General features: G+C 35.3%; 1 protein-coding gene across 2 annotated transcripts; it reads left to right on the forward strand.

The window, feature by feature from the left end:
- Positions 1-2379: 2379 nt before the first annotated feature.
- asah2 (N-acylsphingosine amidohydrolase 2) lies at positions 2380-18434 on the forward strand. Of its 2 annotated transcripts, none has more exons than XM_048170551.1 (21): positions 2380-2702; positions 3436-3571; positions 4050-4159; positions 4421-4564; positions 7243-7419; positions 7557-7684; positions 10272-10349; positions 10501-10621; positions 10922-11047; positions 11299-11385; positions 11464-11568; positions 13335-13416; positions 13535-13650; positions 13827-13921; positions 14026-14065; positions 14715-14813; positions 14965-15060; positions 15157-15309; positions 16082-16138; positions 16236-16324; positions 17881-18434. In XM_048170551.1, the coding sequence occupies exons 2-21, from the start codon at positions 3442-3444 to the stop codon at positions 18077-18079; spliced, it is 2232 nt and encodes a 743-aa protein (XP_048026508.1). In that variant the 5' UTR covers positions 2380-2702; positions 3436-3441; the 3' UTR covers positions 18080-18434. The 2 variants fall into 2 exon arrangements, with proteins under 2 accessions (XP_048026508.1, XP_048026509.1); XM_048170552.1 differs by having other exon boundaries at positions 2381-2702; positions 4053-4159.
- Positions 18435-20128: the final 1694 nt, after the last annotated feature.

Consider the following 20128-nt stretch of genomic DNA (forward strand, 5'->3'; position numbering starts at 1 on the left):
ATTGCGAGTTATAAAGTCCAATTCTGAGGGGAAAAAGACATATATCTTACATGTGTCTAATTCTGATTTTATAACTCACATTAAGTTTTATTTTTGGAGTGTTTCATATGGAAGCTTGTTTCCACCACTGAATAAAAAATAAAAAAGGTAATTGTGACTTTTTATCTCACAATTCTGACTTTTTGTTTCTCGCAATTACGTGTTTACATCTTTACAATTCCGTGATATAAACTCGCAATTGCGAGTCATAAATTCAGAATTGCAAGATATAGTCGCAATTGTGACTTTTTTTCCCTCAAAATTATGATTTTAAATCTTGCAATTCTGAACATAATGACCAAAAAATCCTTTTATTTATTCACCAGTTTATGTATTATTCAACTGTTCTCCAATTTCTCCATTTGGCACTTGGCAAATGTTAATTTTGGACACTGGGCATATATACCAAAAAATGTGAGAGAAAAAATATTGAATTTGAATGTACAGTTTAAGCATAAATGAACTACACCAGTTTTCCCCACAGCAAAAATGGATTTTGTTTTATTTGCTGCATCCCCTGGCACCTCCCTTTTTTTTTTTTTGTATTTCAAAGTTTTGAAGAAATCGAAACATTCAGAAACACAGATTTAAAGGTGCCATCGAACGTTTTTTTTTTTACAAGATGTAATAGTCTAAGGTGGCCCCTGAATGTGCCTGTGAAGTTTCAGCTCAAAATACCCCATAGATTTTTTTTTATTAATTTTTTTTAACTGCCTATTTTGGGGCATCATTAAATATGAGCCGATTTATGCTGCGCGGCCCCTTTAATTCTCGTGCTCTCCGCCCACGGAGCTCGCGCTTGCCTTAAACAGTGCATAAACAAAGTTCACACAGCTAATATAACCCTCAAATGGATCTTTACAAAGTGTTCGTCATTCATACTGCATGCATGCGTCGGATTATGTGAGTATTGTATTTATTTGGATGATTAAACATTTGATTCTGAATGAATTTGAGGCTGTGCTCCGTGGCTAACGGCTAATGCTACACTGTTGGAGAGATTTATAAAGAATGAAGTTGTGTTTATGAATTATACAGACTGCAAGTGTTTAAAAATGAAAATAGCGACGGCTCTCTTGTCTCCGTGAATACAGTAAGAAACGATGGTAACTTTAACCACATTTAACAGTACATTAGCAACATGCTAACAAAACATTTAGAAAGACCGTTTACAACATATCACTAAAAATATCATATCATGGATCATGTCAAGTTATTATTGCTCCATCTGCCATTTTTCACTGTTGTTATTGCTTGCTTACCTAGTCTGATGATTCGGCTGTGCTGCTCCAGACGTTACTGGCTGCCCTTGTCTAATGCCTTTCATAATGTTGGGAACATGGGCTGGCATATGCAAATATTGGGGGCGTACACCCCGACTGTTACGTAACGGTGTTATGTTGAGATTCGCCTGTTGTTCGAGGGTCTTTTAAACAAATGAGATTTATATAAGAAGGAGGAAACAATGGAGTTTGAGACCCACTGTATGTCATTTCCATGTACTGAACTCTTGTTATTTAAAGGGTTAGTTCACCCAAAAATGAAAATTATGTCATTAATGACTCACCCGCATGTCATTCCAAACCCGTAAGACCTCCGTTCATCTTCGGAACACAGTTTAAGATATTTTAGATTTAGTCCGAGAGCTTTCAGTCCCTCCATTGAAAATATATGTGCAGTATACTGTCCATGTCCAGAAAGGTAATAAAAACATCATCAAAGTAGTCCATGTGATATCAGTGGGTTAGTTAGAAGTTTTTGAAGCATCTTATATAGATTTTGGTCCAAAAATAATAAAAACTACGACTTTATTCAGCATTGTATTCTCTTCCGGAATCCTTTCCATTGAATTGATTCCATTGAATCCTTTCATCTGTCAGCGTTGGTAATGCACTTTTATGTCATTGTTTTTGGCGATTAGGACATCCGCGACATGCACACTTACGCACCATTTAAAAAAATAGCTTGAATACAGCGTGCGTCTCCCTTAGACTGTAAACGAAACTCTGGCGCACCAGATAACACGTCAGCAGCGTCTTACGTCAGCAGTGCGCTGCGGTTCACTGAACCCGAATCGTGAACCCGGATGAACAACAGACCCGGAAGAGAATACAATGCTGAATAAAGTCGTAGTTTTTGTTATTTTTGGACCAAAATGTATTTTAGATGCTTCAAAAACTTCTAACTAACCCACTGATGTCACATGGACTACTTTGATGATGTTTTTATTACCTTTATGGACATGGACAGTATACCGTACATATTTTTCAATGGATGGACAGAAAGCTCTCGGACTAAATATAAAATATCTTAAACTGTGTTCCGAAGATGAACGGAGGTCTTACGGGTGTGGAACGACATGAGGGTGAGTCATTAATGACATAATGTGTGACATTGATCATGAAATGAAAATTACCTCTGTGGTTAAAATTAACGTCTTGATATGGTCTTTGGTATCTCAAGAGTTATGCAACTAATCTAATCTAATCTGAGAGTTTGGTTTCACACTGTCAACATTAAATACGGCTGTAAACGATAGAGAGAATACCACCTTTGTTCGCTATACACACTATAAGTGCGCACTTTTTCCACACTTGGTTCATTTGTTTCCTCTGCACAATATCTACAACATTTACTGAGTTTGGACCCAGAGTATAACACATGTAAGTAGTTTTTCCACGTAGATCAGGAAAATGTTTTACATAATTATTTGATAGTGTAATGTTTGTACTGGAATGTTGCTGGTATTAATACATGCACAAATTGATCAAAAGTCACAATAAAAACGTTTGCGTTATTACAAAAATGTTCTAACTTTCTATTAATTTAAGAATCCTAAAAAAATGCCGTTTCCAGATTAAACAGCTCAGCATTAATAATAAATAAGAAATTTAATCACAGGAATAAATTAATTTAAAATATATTAAAATAGGAAACAGTTATATTAAATGGTAAAAATATCACTTTATATGATGTTTTTGATTAAATAAATGCAGCCTTGGTGATCATAAGAGACTAAAACAAAATCTTACCAACGTCAAATGTTTGAATGGTTGTGTGTGTGACTACATATGAATTTGTATTTAAATCATTGTGCATTATATATTTATTCATGTTTCAGTTGTTGTATACTGTGCTTAAGTAGCACTTTTCACATATCTGATCTGAGTGTGTTTATATTTTGGGTTACACTTCAAGTACTGAATGATATTAATTACATGTACTCACTATAAGGTTAGAATAAGATTTGGTTTAGGGTTAGTTGCATGTAATTATGCATCATTTATAGTTATTACTATAGTAACTATATGTAACGTGTAACAAGAAGACTGTAAAATGAAGAGTTACCATGTTTTGTATATTGCCTGACATGTATATGTTGTGTGTGTGTCTCAGTGAAGGATGGCACGTAAGACTGTGCGCTGTCATCTCAATGGCCTGGAGATCTCACTCATAGCTCTCTTTCTACTGATGACAGCAGTGTCAGTGGGGCTTATTGTGGTCTTGGCCCTCAAATTGGATTCGGAAAAACGTAATTACACGTTTTAATTCTTCTGAACAGTACACTTGTTTTAATTACACTTAGAAAACAAGAATCTATGGGGTTCTACAGGGTTCTTGGCTCAATTTTAAACAATCCTTCAAGCCAAAAAGGTTCTTTATAAGGAGAAATGTTTTAAATGATTGCATAATACTTTCATGTTTAATGGGTTATTTCGATTTGTTTCTAGTGACAAAGTATGGTTACGAGCTTTAATTCATAAAATGTCATTAAAATAAAAATAAATTACAGCTAAATCCATAAAATGCTCCCATGATGGGAATTCTAAAAGGTTCTATAGTAAACAGAGTGTAAAATGAAATTTTATGTTGTATACCAAAATGTATTTTTATTGGAGAGTACAGAAAATATAAGCAAGTGCTAGTGGTCTTAGATTCTGAATCCCAACTGTAATCATAACCTTATTGAAACATCATATTGTGTTCGGTTTGAATTATTTTTGCACCAGAAGAAGTGACTCCAGAGGAACCGACCCCCACAGTAAATCCTCCAGAGAACCCGTATCTGATCGGTGTGGGTCGCGCAGACTGCACCGGGCCTGTGGCTGATTTGCCTATGGTTAGTTTCATTTCTTTTAATTTTTTTTCTGTTTAGTTGATATCTTATATTTTGATCAGTTGATTTTACTCCGAAGCAAATCTATTGCCAGCTGTTCTGTTTGATTATTGGTGAGGCCTTTATGGAAGTTGATATTCATCAGTTGTTAGAGTCTGATAATGTTTATGGCTGTCCATTGATCAGATGTAACGATAAAGGACAGATAAGGCCTTTATGATTGTTGTGAATGCTTATGTTTTTACATTTTTCTTCACGGAAAAGATGGGTTATGCCAATACTGAGCAGACGGCAAGAGGGATCCACACACGTCTGTTCAGTAGAGCCTTCATTGTGGATGACGGCAGTAAAAGAGTGGTGTTCGTCACTGCAGACATCGGCATGGTCTCTCAGAGACTGAGGCTAGAGGTAGTGCACACTATACTGCCACATTCACTATTATTATGGGTTTGGTCTTCTGTATTCAAGGTAAATGCTTGTATATAAAGCATTTCATTATGAAAAATTTCACATGGGTCAATTATGATGGTCTTTTTTTAAAATTTGGCTCTATTAAAGGCACAATATGTAATTTTCGCCATTAGAGGTCGCTTATTCAAAACAAAGGCGTAACTTGATGATGACGTGAATGAGCGTGGAATCATGGGAGTTGTCGTCTTTACTTCCACAGCCAATGGAAAGGAATCCGACGGACCTGGGCAGAAATTATATTCATGAATAAGCTAATGTATTAAAGTTTTACTAACGTTACGGTGGTATGAAGCAGGGTGGGCCGAGAGCCACGGGAGCGGAATGAGTCCGCTGGAGCAATTGCTAATGAAAGACACCTGCGACACGCAATCTTTAGTTCAGCAAAGCTTTTAAGATGCTTATGCTTCTGCTTCTGCTCTTTGTATGTGGGGTAACGCAGCACCATTTTACATGGTTAAAACAATCATACTAAATACATTTGAGTGTGTTGAAAGTTATGTTATAATGCTACTCTGTGTGTTCGCTCAGTGGCTGTTATGAGAGACTTAATGCACTTTGCAATCTAGATCAATATTAGTAAAATTGTTGGAAACTTTGGGATAATGTAAGTGCACAAGGCAACAAAATATATATCATTGCTCTAGTGTTTTTTGGATATTTTAATCTAAAAATCTTACATATTGTGTCTTTAAGTTATTTCAAAAATGAAAAAAGTCAAAATTAATTTTGATAAATTTAGCAGAATTTACTTTGAATCAATTTTACTCAGAAATTGCTAGTAAACTGCACAAATTACAAAGAAATGGCATGTGAAATGGCATGAATGTGATATATATATATATATATATATATATATATATAATATATGCTAAATATATATATATATATATATATATGTATATATATATATATATGTTTAGCTTATATTATATTATATATGTATATATTGCTTTTTCTATGTCAGTTTTTTGAGGGACACTAAGGGGAAAAAACCCCCAAAACATTATAGTCCTGTTTAAAAAAAGCCTTATATATAAATGTGTATATATATTCTAGATAGCCATACCACCTATATATATGTATATATGTGTAATATATTTTATATATATATATATATATATATATATATATATATATATATATATATATATATATATATATATATATATTATATATATATATATATACACACTACCGCTCAAAAGTTTGGGATCGGTAAGATTTTTAATGCTTTTAAAAGAAGTTTTGTCTGCTCACCAAGGCTTAATTTATTTAATTAAAAATACAGTAAAAACAGTAATATTGTGAAAAATTATTACAATTTAAAATAACTGTTTTCTATTTGAATATATTTTACAAAGTAATTTATTCCTGTGATGCAAAGCTGAATTTTCAGCATCATTACTCCAGTCTTTAGTGTCACATGATCCTTCAGAAATCATTCTAATATGATGTTTAGTTCCTCACGAAATATTTGTTATTATTATCAATGTTGAAAACAGTTGTATACTTTTTTTTCAGGATTCCTTGATGAATAGAAAGTTCAAAAGAACAGCATTTATCTAAAATACAAAGCTTTTGTAACATTTTACACTACCGTTCAAAAGTTTGGGGTCAGTAAGGATGCATTAAATCGATCAAAAGTGACAGTATAGACATTTATAATGTTACAAAAGATTAGATTTCAAATAAACACTGTTCTTTTGAACTTTGTATTCATCAAAGAATCCTGAAAAAAAAAATATTGTACACAAATATTTTGTACAATTGTAAATGATAAATGTTTTTTGAGCAGCAAATTGACATATTAGAATGATTTCTGAAGGATCATGTGACACTGAAGACTGGATTAACGATGCTGAAAATTCAGCTTTGCCAACACAAGAATAAATTACATTTTAAAATATTTTCAAATAGAAAACAGTCATTTTAAATTGTAATAATATTTCACAATATTACTGTTTTTACTGTATTTTTAATTAAGTAAATGCACCCTTGGTGAGCAGACGAAACTTCTTTTAAAAACATTAAAAATCTTACCGATCCCAAACTTTTGAGCGGTAGTGTATATATATATATATATAATATATATAATTTATTAATATGTTATACCACTTGACATTTTTGGAATCATTAAATCAAATTTTGGTACAAATTTGGGTCCTACTTTATATTAGGTGGCCTTAACTACTATGTACTTACATCAAAAAATAAGTACAATGTACTTATTGGGTTCATATTGAGTTGAAAAACACCTTTGCTGCTATTGAGGTGGGGTACGGGTTTAGGTGTAAGGGATGAGTCAACAGTGTAATTATAAATGTAATTACAGAAATTAATTACAGATGTAATTACATGCAGGTGTTTTTCAAATATAAGTACAATGTAAAAACATGTATGTACACAATAAGTGCATTGTATCAAATCATTAATTTAAATGTAAGTACATAGTAGTGAAGGCCACTTAATATAAAGTGGGACCCAAATTTGTATAAACAAAATGAATGCAAGGATCTTCCAAATCTAAGAATCTGATTCATGTGTTTCAAACTAGACTTTCTCTTTATGATCATCCTTTGCATCTTTTTATTTGTCATTGTCTCATACCATTTTAGGTTTTACAAGAGCTAAAGGCGAAATACGGAGACCTTTACAGACAGGACAATGTGGTCATGAGTGGCACGCACACACATTCAGGCCTGGGTGGCTATTTCCAGTACACACTCTTTATGATCACCAGTAAAGGATATATTAAGCCGTCTATACAAGCCATCGTCAGTGGAATAGTCAGGGTATGCTTTTACTGGCAAACTCTCATTTGAAATACATTCCTGATATGTTAGCCTATATAATGCTTAGTACTCTTTAGGTTAAGTCATGTAAGTGCCTTTAACATGTCATTGATAATGATTTCTATTCTCTCTGTCAGAGTATTGATATAGCTCATAGGAATTTGAGACCTGGGCGAATTTTCATAAATAAAGGACAACTAGTCGACAGCAACTTGAACAGAAGCCCACATTCATACTTGAACAACCCTGAGGAGGAGAGAAACAGGTTTGTTTGTTTACTGATAAGTGCTCATATTGATCCAGCTGCAGTTTAAAGGAACTGAAATCCCAGCAGTGTCAGAAACTGACAGGAGAGCAGGGACGAAAGTAACATTTTTCACAAAAATGTAATTTTAAAAGGTAATGTTTTAGACAGCGATATATTTTTGCTGTGGTCAATAACTCATAAGTGTGGTCTATCAATACCAGGTGGTATTTTGTACAAATGTAGAACTGCTTCAGTATAATTTCACTTTGAACATAAGTTGCACATTGTTACTTTCAACCCCATCAGGTGGGTCAAAAGTAACACAACAATACAAGCTAGATTTTTTTTGTGGTAGTCTTGTTTTTATTAAATATACCTGACCATGACCTTGTTCATAAGTAACTGCAAACATATTTTGTCCTTTATCTTTGCAAAAAAATTATTAAATTACATTTTCATTTCAAATTGTGAATTTCAGTTTCATCAAATGTTTCAAAAGTAACCCAACAGTACAAACTTGAATTGTTTAGAATATTTTTGGGGGGCAATGTCAATTTATTTTATAAAACATTTTTTCAACAGTTTGAACAATATGACAATTAAATTAAATTAGCATAATATAAATTCTCAACATAATTTAGCAATAGTCATGTTTCCAATCCAGCTGTTTATATGCATACATTCAAAATATGCATAAAAACATCTGAATAGATACACTGCAAATTCATAGGTGGGTGTGGAAAAGCTAAGGTATGGCTAAAAACTAAATGTGACTAAGGTAAATGTAAACAGATTGAGTAAATAAATGGTGACATACAGAAATCAGCAACAGATATGTCCAGAAACGCCCTCTCATAAACATCTGGCTGAATCAGACCTCTGTTTGTCTTTCTGACCCTCACTTTTGGCATATTCTGCTAGTATAATATGACATGAACATGTTTTAATAAATGCTGCAATGCAGAGAAAGCCACCACATTAGCAGTGGGACAAAAGAAACGCTTGTTGTCACGGAGCGGGACGAAAGTAACAAGTGTTACTTTAGTCCCGACAGGAACATCTGACATTTAAACCCGAATTACTTTCATACTGAAAAATACTGACAAGCCAAACTTCAGGATGTGTTACAGCACTAAATAACCTGTAGATTGATCATTATTGTGACGCATGAAACGAGAAACACAACTTGTAATTAGAAAAAAAATTACCGCTTCAGCAATTTATTTACAGTACTCGAAAACTGTTTTCCGGACCTAACCGCGGGAAACGATGACGAAATTACATGATATTTGGCAGCTCCGTCAAGGGTTGCGTGCTGAACGTGCTGCCATAACTTGAAATGCAAATGTAGACGGGGCTCTGAAAAAAACGCTTTGTTACTTTCGTCCCGTGTTACTTTCGCCCCGGTTCTCCCCCACTTGCAAGTTGAGCTGCATCGACCCGACACAATCTCACCTCATGTTCACGTTCACGCGAGAGTGACAAAATGCTTCACGGTGATTCAAAAACAATGTATATAATGACTTTATAAGACAATTTCGAAAATTACCCACCTCCATCGAGTGTACTGTATTTGCAAATTACCCACCTCCTCTTTCTTGTACTGTATTTGCAAAACTACTGCGCTGGTGAGCGTAGTAGTCGTTGTAGTCCAGCGCTTGGAGTATTTACGACAGTGTGATTCACTGAAGGAACCTGTAGGGGGAGCTTCGCAAATCTTACTGAGTTCCGCTTTAAAATAATAATAATAATAATGCACAAGACATAGACGGGGTTAGTTGTCACACATTCCAGTGACTTTAATAAAGTTTAGACTTGTTTTCTAAACAAGTATAAATCTGTCTTTCAAATTAAAATTCTAGTATATTTAGATTTTTTGTAATAGCTCTAGGATAAACCATAAAGTGAACAGGCTGGACATTTGTGACATGTTATAATTTTATACAATTTATTGTTATTGTTTTTTTTTTTTACAAAAACATGCTTTTTATGGACCTTTTTCAGACTTTGATGACATTTCATAAATCTAGCAAAGTTTTTTATATTTTTTTAATTTAAAAAAAAGAAAGAAAAAAAGATGTACATTTATAATACTATACTTTGTGTTTTCTTACCTTGACATTAAATTTCAGAAAACTACTTAACATTGCTGCGTGAGTGTTTCTAATACAACGGCTGAGGAAGTGACAGCAATTTGACATCTTTCGCTGTTCTGATCAATGTAATCAATCTCTCATTTTATCCATCTTCTGGAAAGTCATGAAAATGCTATGACCAAACGGGAATGCAAAAACTATATTTCTGTAGTTTCCATTCACCATACAGAAGTTAAACCCAACTACAGTGACGTCCGCTTTTGAGAACCCCGGAATATGAAAACGGTCCACTATTGTTGTAGTATTATTGTCACATTAGCATTTTTGTGGTTTCATGAATTGTTCTGAATCAAAATTGTTTTACAATAAAATGTGTGACAACAAGCCATTAACTTTTCCAAAACCACTACATATTTGCTACATAAAACAACACTCGCCTCTGAGACAGTACAGATGTCTGACAGCTGAAAGTCACTGCAAGTTGATTTATGACTCTGTTTCCAACTCAGATATGAATTCAACACAGACAAGCAGATTGTCATCATGAAATTCACAGATCTGGATGGGGATGGTATGGGGTTGCTCAGGTATGATATATCTTTTACATCAGAAAATTACAAGTTTCATTGCAAACAAGATCCTAGGGTCTTCAAGTTAATTGACTTCTGCCAAATATACAAAATGCACTGACAATTGCTGCACTGGTAATCAATTTATTGCTTTTGCATCTGCCCTCAGCTGGTTTGCTGTCCATCCCGTGAGTATGAATAACACCAATCGAATGGTGAGCTCGGACAACCTTGGCTACGCCTCCTATGCCTTCGAGCAGGAGAAAAACATTGGCTTTCTACCCGGCGAGGTAAAAGGTCAACCTTTTAATTAGTCCTTCTCCCTCTGAACTCAAGGTTAATTGATTGTTTTTATTAGTTGTAATCTACTCAAAGATTCCACAAGTCAATAGTTCATGAGAATGCTGTAAACCTGGAGGAAGTTTAATGAAGATGCTTAATTAATGCTGTTATTATGACACTAAAAATCTGTTTGCCATGCAAATTAAACAGTTCTTTTGCTCATGTTGGCAGTTATCTTTATTAGGCTTTTTGAGTTGTGGACAGAGTAAAAGCGCAGCGCTAACGTCTCACGGTCCGTTTACTTCCAGGGTCCTTTTGTTGCCGGCTTTTCCTCTAGTAATCTTGGAGATTCATCTCCCAACATCCGCGGCCCTGTCTGTGTGAACACAGGCGAGAAGTGTGACTACCTCAACAGCTCCTGTCCCGTTGGTGGGGTGAGTTATTATTATACATGCTGTACTGTATCAACAGGGTTGTGCACCATTTACTGTCAAACTGAACTGAGGATTGCTTTAACATGTGTAGCATTTCCAGAAACAATATTTCAATGTCACCGATCGCTATTTTTATTATTATTATAATTTTTTACATTTTTTTATAGTTTTAAGTTTAACCTTGTATTTCAAAATGATTGTAGACACTTATATTCACTCACTAGTTCTAATTCACATGTGCCTTCCAACAGAAAAAAGCTTGCATAGCTTTTGGACCAGGTGAGGACATGTATGAAAGCACCAGGATCATAGGAGAGAATATGTATAAAAAAGCAAAGGTGTGTGTCATATTACTTGATCCTGATGAGTATCAGTGTGGCATGAGTGTTTCTTCACCCGGTGAATTTGTTCTGCAGGAGCTGTACAGCAGTGCAAAGCAGGAGTTGCACGGGCCGGTTTACGGCGCACATCAGTGGGTCAACATGACCGATGAGACTGTCCCGTTAAACTCCACTCATACAGTGAGTACAGGGTTCCTGTGCACAAAATACGGGTAATTAGACCAGGAACATGCACTAAGAAAGTAGTCAAGTCAATTTTATTTGTATACCACTTTTCACAATACACATTGTTTTAAAGCAGCTTGACGGAAATTTTTAATCACAATTTCATTAAAGGGGTTCTTGATTATGATTTCACTTTTTTAACTTTAGTTGGTGTGTAATGTTGCTGTTTGAGCTTAAACAACATCTGCAAAGTTACAACGCTCTAAGTTCAATGCAAAGGGAGATATTTTCTTTTGCTTTTTAAAGACTACAGCGAACGGCTGATAGGGACGACAACAAGCTTTTTCCCGGGTTGGTGACATCTCAAAACCCCAAAATTTACATAAACCCTTCCCCCGAGAACATGCAATAAAGGGGGTGAGGCCATGTTGAGCTGCTTTAGAGAAGAGGAAGAGTTGTTGTAGTAGAGTGTTGTTGCCATGCCGTAAATTTACGCCGGACTGCTTCACAAACGAGGGTCAATTCAAAGCTGGATTTGCACAAAAGATTAACATCACGGTGCATGCTAGTCGATGAGTTGAATCAACTCCACAGCAACTACATAAATTTATCCACTAACCATTCAGAAACGTCCAGTTTCATTCTAAAAGTTGTAACTTCTTCCTGAATCTCTCCATCAGTGTCCGACTCCGGTTTGAACAATTTAAGGTTGAACACTGTTACTGACAATCCTCATTTTGGCTGCGTGAGATTCTCCAGCTCTGTTGTTGTTGAACAACTGAAGCGCGAGCTGTTAAAGCTCCGCCCTCTTCTGGAAAGGGGGCCGGGAGCAGCTGCTCATTTGCATTTAAAGGGACACACAAAAACGGCGTGTTTTTGCTCACACCCAAATAGGGGCAAATTTGACAAGCTATAATAAATGATCTGTGGGGTATTTTGAGCTGAAACTTCACAGACACATTCTGGGGACACCAGAGACTTATATTACATCTTGTAAAAGTGGCATTATGGGTCATCTTTTAAAGTAAATCCAGTCAATTTGCAATCTTGTTGACTTTATACAATTAGACAATTATATGTTTAAGCACAAGACTAGTGTGACTAGTGAGACACTTACCAACTCCTGTAAACTTGGTACTGTTACCATAAATTCCATGCAAGGATACTAGGAAGGGATGTGACATAAAGAGAAAACAAACTTTACACATGAATTACATAAATTAATCTACCTGAACAAGTATTGCTACCTCAAAAGGACAATTTTATACAACTTCAAAATAAAAAAAAAAACACACATACTGCATAATTCCTTTAAGTACTTTTAACATTAAATAAAAGCCTTGTAATTCTGCTTTCAACCCTCCAAAATGTCTTGCCTCATAGACTGAAATTGTAAGTGCATCACTGAAAACATAATTTTCTTTTTTTTTTCCAAACTAAAGAGTGAAAATGATCTTCTATGGTTAGCTGATTGTCACTGATGCTGTCTGTAGACCTGTATTCAGTGTACCTGTAAAATAAAGTGCTACCTCTGGTAAAACAGTTGGTTTTTGTGATGTAAAAAATGATAAATCATAGAATGTTTGCACCTTTAATGTAAAAAATAACATATGTAATGCCACTGAAAACCAAAGTGACACATTTCAGAGAGAAAACTAATTATGTGCATAAGTGTGCACACCCCTGATCTTATACTTAGATGAAGTACCCTTTGAACCAGAAGCACACTGTAGAACCAGAAAACTGTTCAAACTTCATGCTGACACAGTTTCTGTCACCAGGGACGGACGTGTAAACCTGCTCTTGGATATAGTTTTGCCGCAGGTACAACCGATGGAGGAGGCGAATTCAACTTCATACAAGGTAAGGAGATGAGTCTCATAGACAAATACAGCTATGTCACAAGCTTGGAAAGTACTTTGCCAGTTTTTATTGTTGGTTACATATTTTATAATTATGGTTGTTTTTTTCTTGTGACCAGGGGATACAGATGGAGACCCCTTCTGGGATGGCATAAGAGATGCGCTTGTGGGACCACCATCCAATGAGACCACAGATTGTCATCGGCCTAAGCCAATCCTCTTCAGCACAGGGGAGGTACGAGGACAAGTAGTGCTCATAAATAAAATCTTTTGTTATTATTAGCATATAACAATGGCTCCAGGCACTTTTTACACACATGCATGACAATGGGCAATGGAAAGAACTCATAAGACACGCTTGATTGTATTATTTGTTTTGAAATACTAACAGTGATTGGTGTTTTCATGCAGATGGATTCACCCCTCCCATGGCATCCAGCCATTGTAGACGTTCAGATCATCACTATTGGCTCTTTAGCCATAGTTGCAGTCCCTGGAGAATTTACGTGAGTTCTGTTGATTCGCAAAAGCAGGAGCTGTGTTGATATAGGAAAAAGTGGCTTCATAAACAGCCAATATTGTTCAACTCAAGTTGTTTTCAATGTTCTAGAACCATGTCAGGGAGAAGGATACGGGAGGCAGTCAAAAAGGTGAGAACTGCACATACACACCCAGTCAAACAAATTGGAATTAATTATGATTTTTTAAATGTTTTTTGAAAGAAGTCTCTTACGCTCAACAAGGCTGCATTTGTTTGATCAAAAACAGTAATATTGTGAAATATTACAATTTAAAATAACTGTTTTCTACTCAATTTGAATTGAATTGATCTAATATTCATTTAATATCATTCTAATATGCTGATTTGCTGCCCAATTATTAATAATGGTTATTATTATCAATGCTGAAAACAGTTTATGCTGCATAATATTTTTGAGAAAACTGTGATACATTTTTTGTAACATTATAAATGTCTTTACTGTCAATCTTTCTTTCTTTCTTTTTTCTTGTTTTTAAATCTTACTTACCCCAAAATATTTGAGTGGTAGTGTAATTTCCATAGCATAATTTCCACAAAAAGTTAAGCATTGAAAACTTAAATAAAACTACAATCTCATTAATCTCCTTTTCGTATATATTTAATATATTCTGTATATTAAATATCTAATGGAATCAAACCTACCACAAGCAGGTTGACACACCATTTTTGAATCTGAATATGAATTAGATTATTTTTTTAACTTTTTCAGTTATGCTAAATACATGTATTTAACAACATGCATCACACGACTTTCATAGGAGTTGGAGGTGCAAGAGTCTTTCAGTAATGCAGAGGTGGTCGTAGCTGGTCTTTGCAACATCTACACCCACTACATCACTACATACGAAGAGTATCAGGTATATATGCTTCAGATTTAGCTGACCATTGACCACCATTGACCATCGTAATACAGTCATGGTCTTAACAACAGTGCTCCGAGGTACAAAAACATGTCAAAACGAGATGACAGACTGTGTCTTTTCAAATGGTTTTCTTCTGCTCTTACAGATCCAGCGATATGAAGGCGCATCCACCATTTATGGCCCTCACACTCTCTCGGCTTATATCCAGCGCTACAGAGGACTGGCCAAAGCTATTGCTCATGTAACTCTCCATCTTCCATTGCCTTGCAGTCATTTGTAACTTTTTGATGAACTGAAATGATCTGGCTAATCTCACGAAAGAACCAATCTTCCGCAGGGAACAATAGGAGAGTTGCCCAAGGGTCCCGAACCCCCTTTCTTTGATGAAGACAAACTTTTTAATCAAGTGAAGGACCCCGTGGCAGATGTAGCACCAGTTAACACCACCTTTGGTGATGTCTTAGAGCAAGTTAACCCTGTCTATAAAGTGGTAGGTCAATGATTTTGATGTACATGCAGTAAAGGTATGGTCACATTTACTGCTGTTTGACGGAATTTTGTGGGCGAAATCCAATCATTTTAATAGGAATCAATCCATGCGTTCATAAGTTTCGCAAGAGGGCGAAAAAGTTCCCTTACGCAGAAAGTAACTTCTGTGTCAGCAGTGCATCAAACATCACTACACTATTGACAATGGACCTTGCCTGCAAAATTTCACTGAAATATCACTAATGTGACTAACATTTTACTGAAATGAGTGAACTAATGAAAGCTAAGCTTGCAACATACTTAAAGGGTTAGTTCACCCAAAAATGAAAGTTCTGTCATTAATTACTCACCCTCATGTCATGTCAAAGATGTAAGACTTTCGTTCATCTTCAGAACACAAATGAAGATATTTTTGATGAAATCTGAGAGCTTTCTGTCCCTCCATAAACAGCTACACAACTAACACTTTGACGCTTCAAAAAGTTCACAAAGAGAACATAAAAGTAATCCATATCATTTGAGTGGTTTAGTCTAAATTTTCCAAATTTCTTTTATTTTTTTCAAGTTGGTAGTTGCGTAGACTGTCAATGGAGGACAGAAATCTTGCAGATTTCGTCAAAAAGATCTTCATTTCTGTTCTGAAGATGAACGAAAGTCTTTTGCTTTTAGAACGACATGAGGGTGAGTAATTAATGACAGAATTTTCATTTTTGGGTGAACTATCCCTTTAAGCTTGCTGTTATAAATTGACAAGATTTTTTTTTTTTCTAAAGGGAGAAATCGCATCCGTTACATTTGTTGCTGGAAACCCAAGACACTCTGGAGATATTGTGAGTTCTTTAGTAGCAGTTACCATACAGTAATCTTTTGCAAAACATGCTCTTTTATGCATGAGATATAACTAATCTCTGGTGATTATGATATCAGAGAGATACGACATTTGTCACAGTGGAGCTGTTTCACAACAACACCAACACCTGGGAAATAGTTCACACGGATGCATCATGGGAAACAAGGTAATGTTGTTTCTACATACTATAAACATTACATGCTGAAGTTTTTTTTTTAAATACTCTCTGTGCTAATGTTTATATCATATTGATTTGTATCATTCTATACTTTTACTTTGAGCTTGTGTTAATGAAGCCGTCTTAAAGCTGACGTTATCTCTCAAGGTTTGTCCCCCGATAAGGCAAATGCTGAGTCAAGGTCTTATCACTTCTTATTATATAGCCAATTCAATCCTCAGGCCGAAATCCATGTATGATCCTGTAGGAATTGTAGATTCAACAGTCTGTACATGTATACTGACATACCTTGCAAAAGCAAAACGCAAGTATGTCAGTAACACTGGAACTGAGAAAATGGCATCAAAGTTTATAGATTCAATGTTGATTTATTTGATATCAGTTTCGCTGAATCTAAGTTTAGAGCCTAACCTTTCTGTCACACAGAGAGAGAGCGCAAAAATGTTCAGGGAAAAACTGTGTAAAAATGTTAAAGGTGCCATAGAATGTCTTTTCAAAAGATGTAATATAAGTCTAAGGTGTCCCCTGAATGTGTCTGTGAAGTTTCAGCTCAAAATACCCCATAGATTTTTTTTTTTTAATTAATTTTTTTAACTGCCTATTTTGGGGCATTAACTATGCACCGATTCAGGCTGCGGCCCTTTAAATCTCTCGCTCCCTGCCCCCCAAGCTCTCGACTATAAGTGCAGTTATATAGTGCATAAACAAAGTTCACACAGCTAATATAACCCCCCAAATGGATCTTTACAAGATGTTCGTCATTCATGCTGCATGCATGCATCGATTCCTGTGAGTATAGTATTTATTTGGATGTTTACATTTGATTCTGAATGAGTTTGAGGCTATATGCTCTGTGGCTAATGGGCTAATGCTACACTGTTGGAGAGATTTACAAAGAATGAAGTTGTGTTCATGAATTATACAGACTGCAAGTGTTTAAAAATGAAAACAGCGACGTCTCTTGTCTCCGTGAATACAGTAAGAAACGATGGTAACTTTAACCACATTTAACAGTACATTAGCAACATGCTAACGAAACATTTAGAAAGACAATTTACAAATATCACTAAAAATATCATGTAATCATGGATCATGTCAGTTATTATTGCTCCATCTGCCATTTTTAGCTATTGTTCTTGCTTGCTTACCTAGTCTGATGATTCAGCTGTGCACAGATCCAGACGTTAATACTGGCTGCCCTTGTGTAATGCCTTGAACATGGGCTGGCATATGCAAATATTGGTGTCATACATATTAATGATCCTGACTGTTACGTAACAGTCAGTGTTATGTTGAGATTCGCCTGTTTTCCGGAGGTCTTTTAAACAAATGAGATTTATATAAGAAGGAGGAAGCAGTGGAGTTTGAAACTCAACATATGTCTTTTCCATGTACTAAACTCTTGTTATTTAACTATGGTAAATTCAATAAGGTAAATTCAATTTTTGATTCTAGGGCACCTTTAAATAGCAAAAATTACATACATACATGGTCTAATATAATATAAAAGCAAAGATTTATTTTGTGTATGTGTGTGTAACCAGGTTTCACTGGGAAAAAGGACTTGCCGGCCGGAGTCGGTCAAAAGTGGAGTGGCACATCCCGCTCACAGCACAGACAGGAACCTACCGGATTCAACACTTTGGACACTACAAACAATCCATGGATAACAGCACCATCATCATACCATATGTGGGCACTTCTGATGACTTCAAAGTCACAAGAAGTTTTTACTACTTTTGATCAGTGTATCACTGAAGAAGAACATTAGACACTGTAGAAATATTAGCTGCTCAGTTAACAGTATCAGTCTGTAAACTAATGTTGTTGGCTAAGGTAAACTTTCATATGCAACAAGAGTATATGTTAAATGCACAAACATTGACATTTCTGCCTTTTTATTTCTAAGGTAAAATAGTTGTTTGGTAAAGTAGCCTAAGTCTGTTTGTTCCAGTCCTAGCTTCTGATTGGCCTCTACTGCTAAAATACACAATATACAGTATTCACAATACTGTAGAGTACACATAGAGGCAAACTATTAAAGTTAGTTAGGTATGTCTTCTGGATGTATTTAATAAAATTATGTAGGCCTATAAATAAATTGAATTTGTGCCCTATTATTTTAATTATGCAGTATTGTTTTGTAAAAGTAGCAAGGACCTTGCAAGCGGAGAAAAAATGGCTCAATAGGTTGTTTGCAGTCACGTGGTTCTGGTGATGCGCGAAATTAATGTGGAGGGCAAGCAGTGAAAATTAGAATGGAAGAGATGGGGAAAAGTCTGTACTGTGCTGGTTTAGAAAGGTATAAACAGAAAATCACAACATATTTTGGACGTGAACCTTAATTTATGAAGAGGAGCGATTTTTCTACTGAATTGAAAGACTTGACTGCCATCGAGGAGGTAGATATAGAGAATGTGAAGCTGCGTTCAGTTCTAGTCTGGTTTGCTTATATCGCACTGCCTTTCTGCTAGTGACCTTAAGGGCAGTATTTTGATTTTCTGTCATGATTGTAAAAAATATCACCATTGTAGGTCATTTATGCTGAATCGAGAATTGCAACAGGAGCTCACATCATCGTTCAGGGGAAAAACTGGACGGTGTAATACAATTTTCGCCTTTTCTGTGTAAAAACACACTAAGGGAAGCAGGTTGAGGAGGTGACGGGGAGACGCCGTATAGCAAATCTAATAATGTCACTGATTGAACCCGCTGCCTATCACTCATTAAAATAATCACATAGGGGAGTGTTTTTGAAAGTGTTGTATTTTGTTTTGGTTTAATAATTAACATTGACTCTCACTCAGCTTGTGAATGAGTATAACTTGCATGCAGCCACCTCAAAACTGTTCACAAGCTTCTGTGGGTTTGATTTTGGTTGTCATTTGTTGAAATAAATACAAAAAAAAAAAAAAAAAAAAATACAGTGTGTCGGAGTCTGTCCGCTGAATGCCCCTCCGATTCTCCTCCATGGTCATATTGGAAAGTGAATATTTACAAAGAAAACATTAAAACTACAGTTACATTTCCATCCTTCCAACAAAGAAATTAATCGACTTCTGTCAGCTCGTTAAACACATTTTTTTATTTGGACATTTTCTACCACATGATGGCTGAAGCAGCAGCACGTGACACTGTCTTCATGGTAACCAGATCAACATTGTGAACGGAATTCTACAAAACTGAATTGAAAACACCAAATGATCATCCAATGGGATAAAATACCTTCTTTTCCCTGCAAACGATGCAATGAAAAATGTGAATATTTAACCAAGTCAAAAACAAAATGCTAAGCAGGTAGGCCTATCCATATTCATTTCAGTATCAGCAGATGCAAAACGCTATAAAAGGTGACTATAAAAGACAAACTTTTAAAGTTAAAAAATGATATAAATTATGTAAATGATAAAAGCTCATTTAGGTTTCTCAGTTTGTTAGATTTGAGCAATCATAAACAATGCAAACATATGAATTTTGAGTTTGTGATAGGATTCCTATATAGAAAAATCACTCCTTGCCCTCCAGCCGCATTTCGTGTGCAGCAATGACGTCATGTGCAAACAACCTATATAACAAAAAAGGTTTTGAAGAATAACCAGTATTAATATAATAAGTCTAATGGGTTTGTAATGACATGGGGTGAGTAAATGATGAAGAATTCTCTTTTTTTTTTCTCTCTTTTTTTTTTTTTTTGTGAACTATCCCTTTAAGAAATAATTTGTTTTTGTGACGAGTCATCTAACATCTATGCTAGTAGTTTTTTTTTTTTTTTAATTTAAAAAGGTGTTTTAA

This window comes from Megalobrama amblycephala, linkage group LG20 (assembly GCF_018812025.1).
Source record: "Megalobrama amblycephala isolate DHTTF-2021 linkage group LG20, ASM1881202v1, whole genome shotgun sequence".
NCBI lineage: Eukaryota > Metazoa > Chordata > Actinopteri > Cypriniformes > Xenocyprididae > Megalobrama > Megalobrama amblycephala.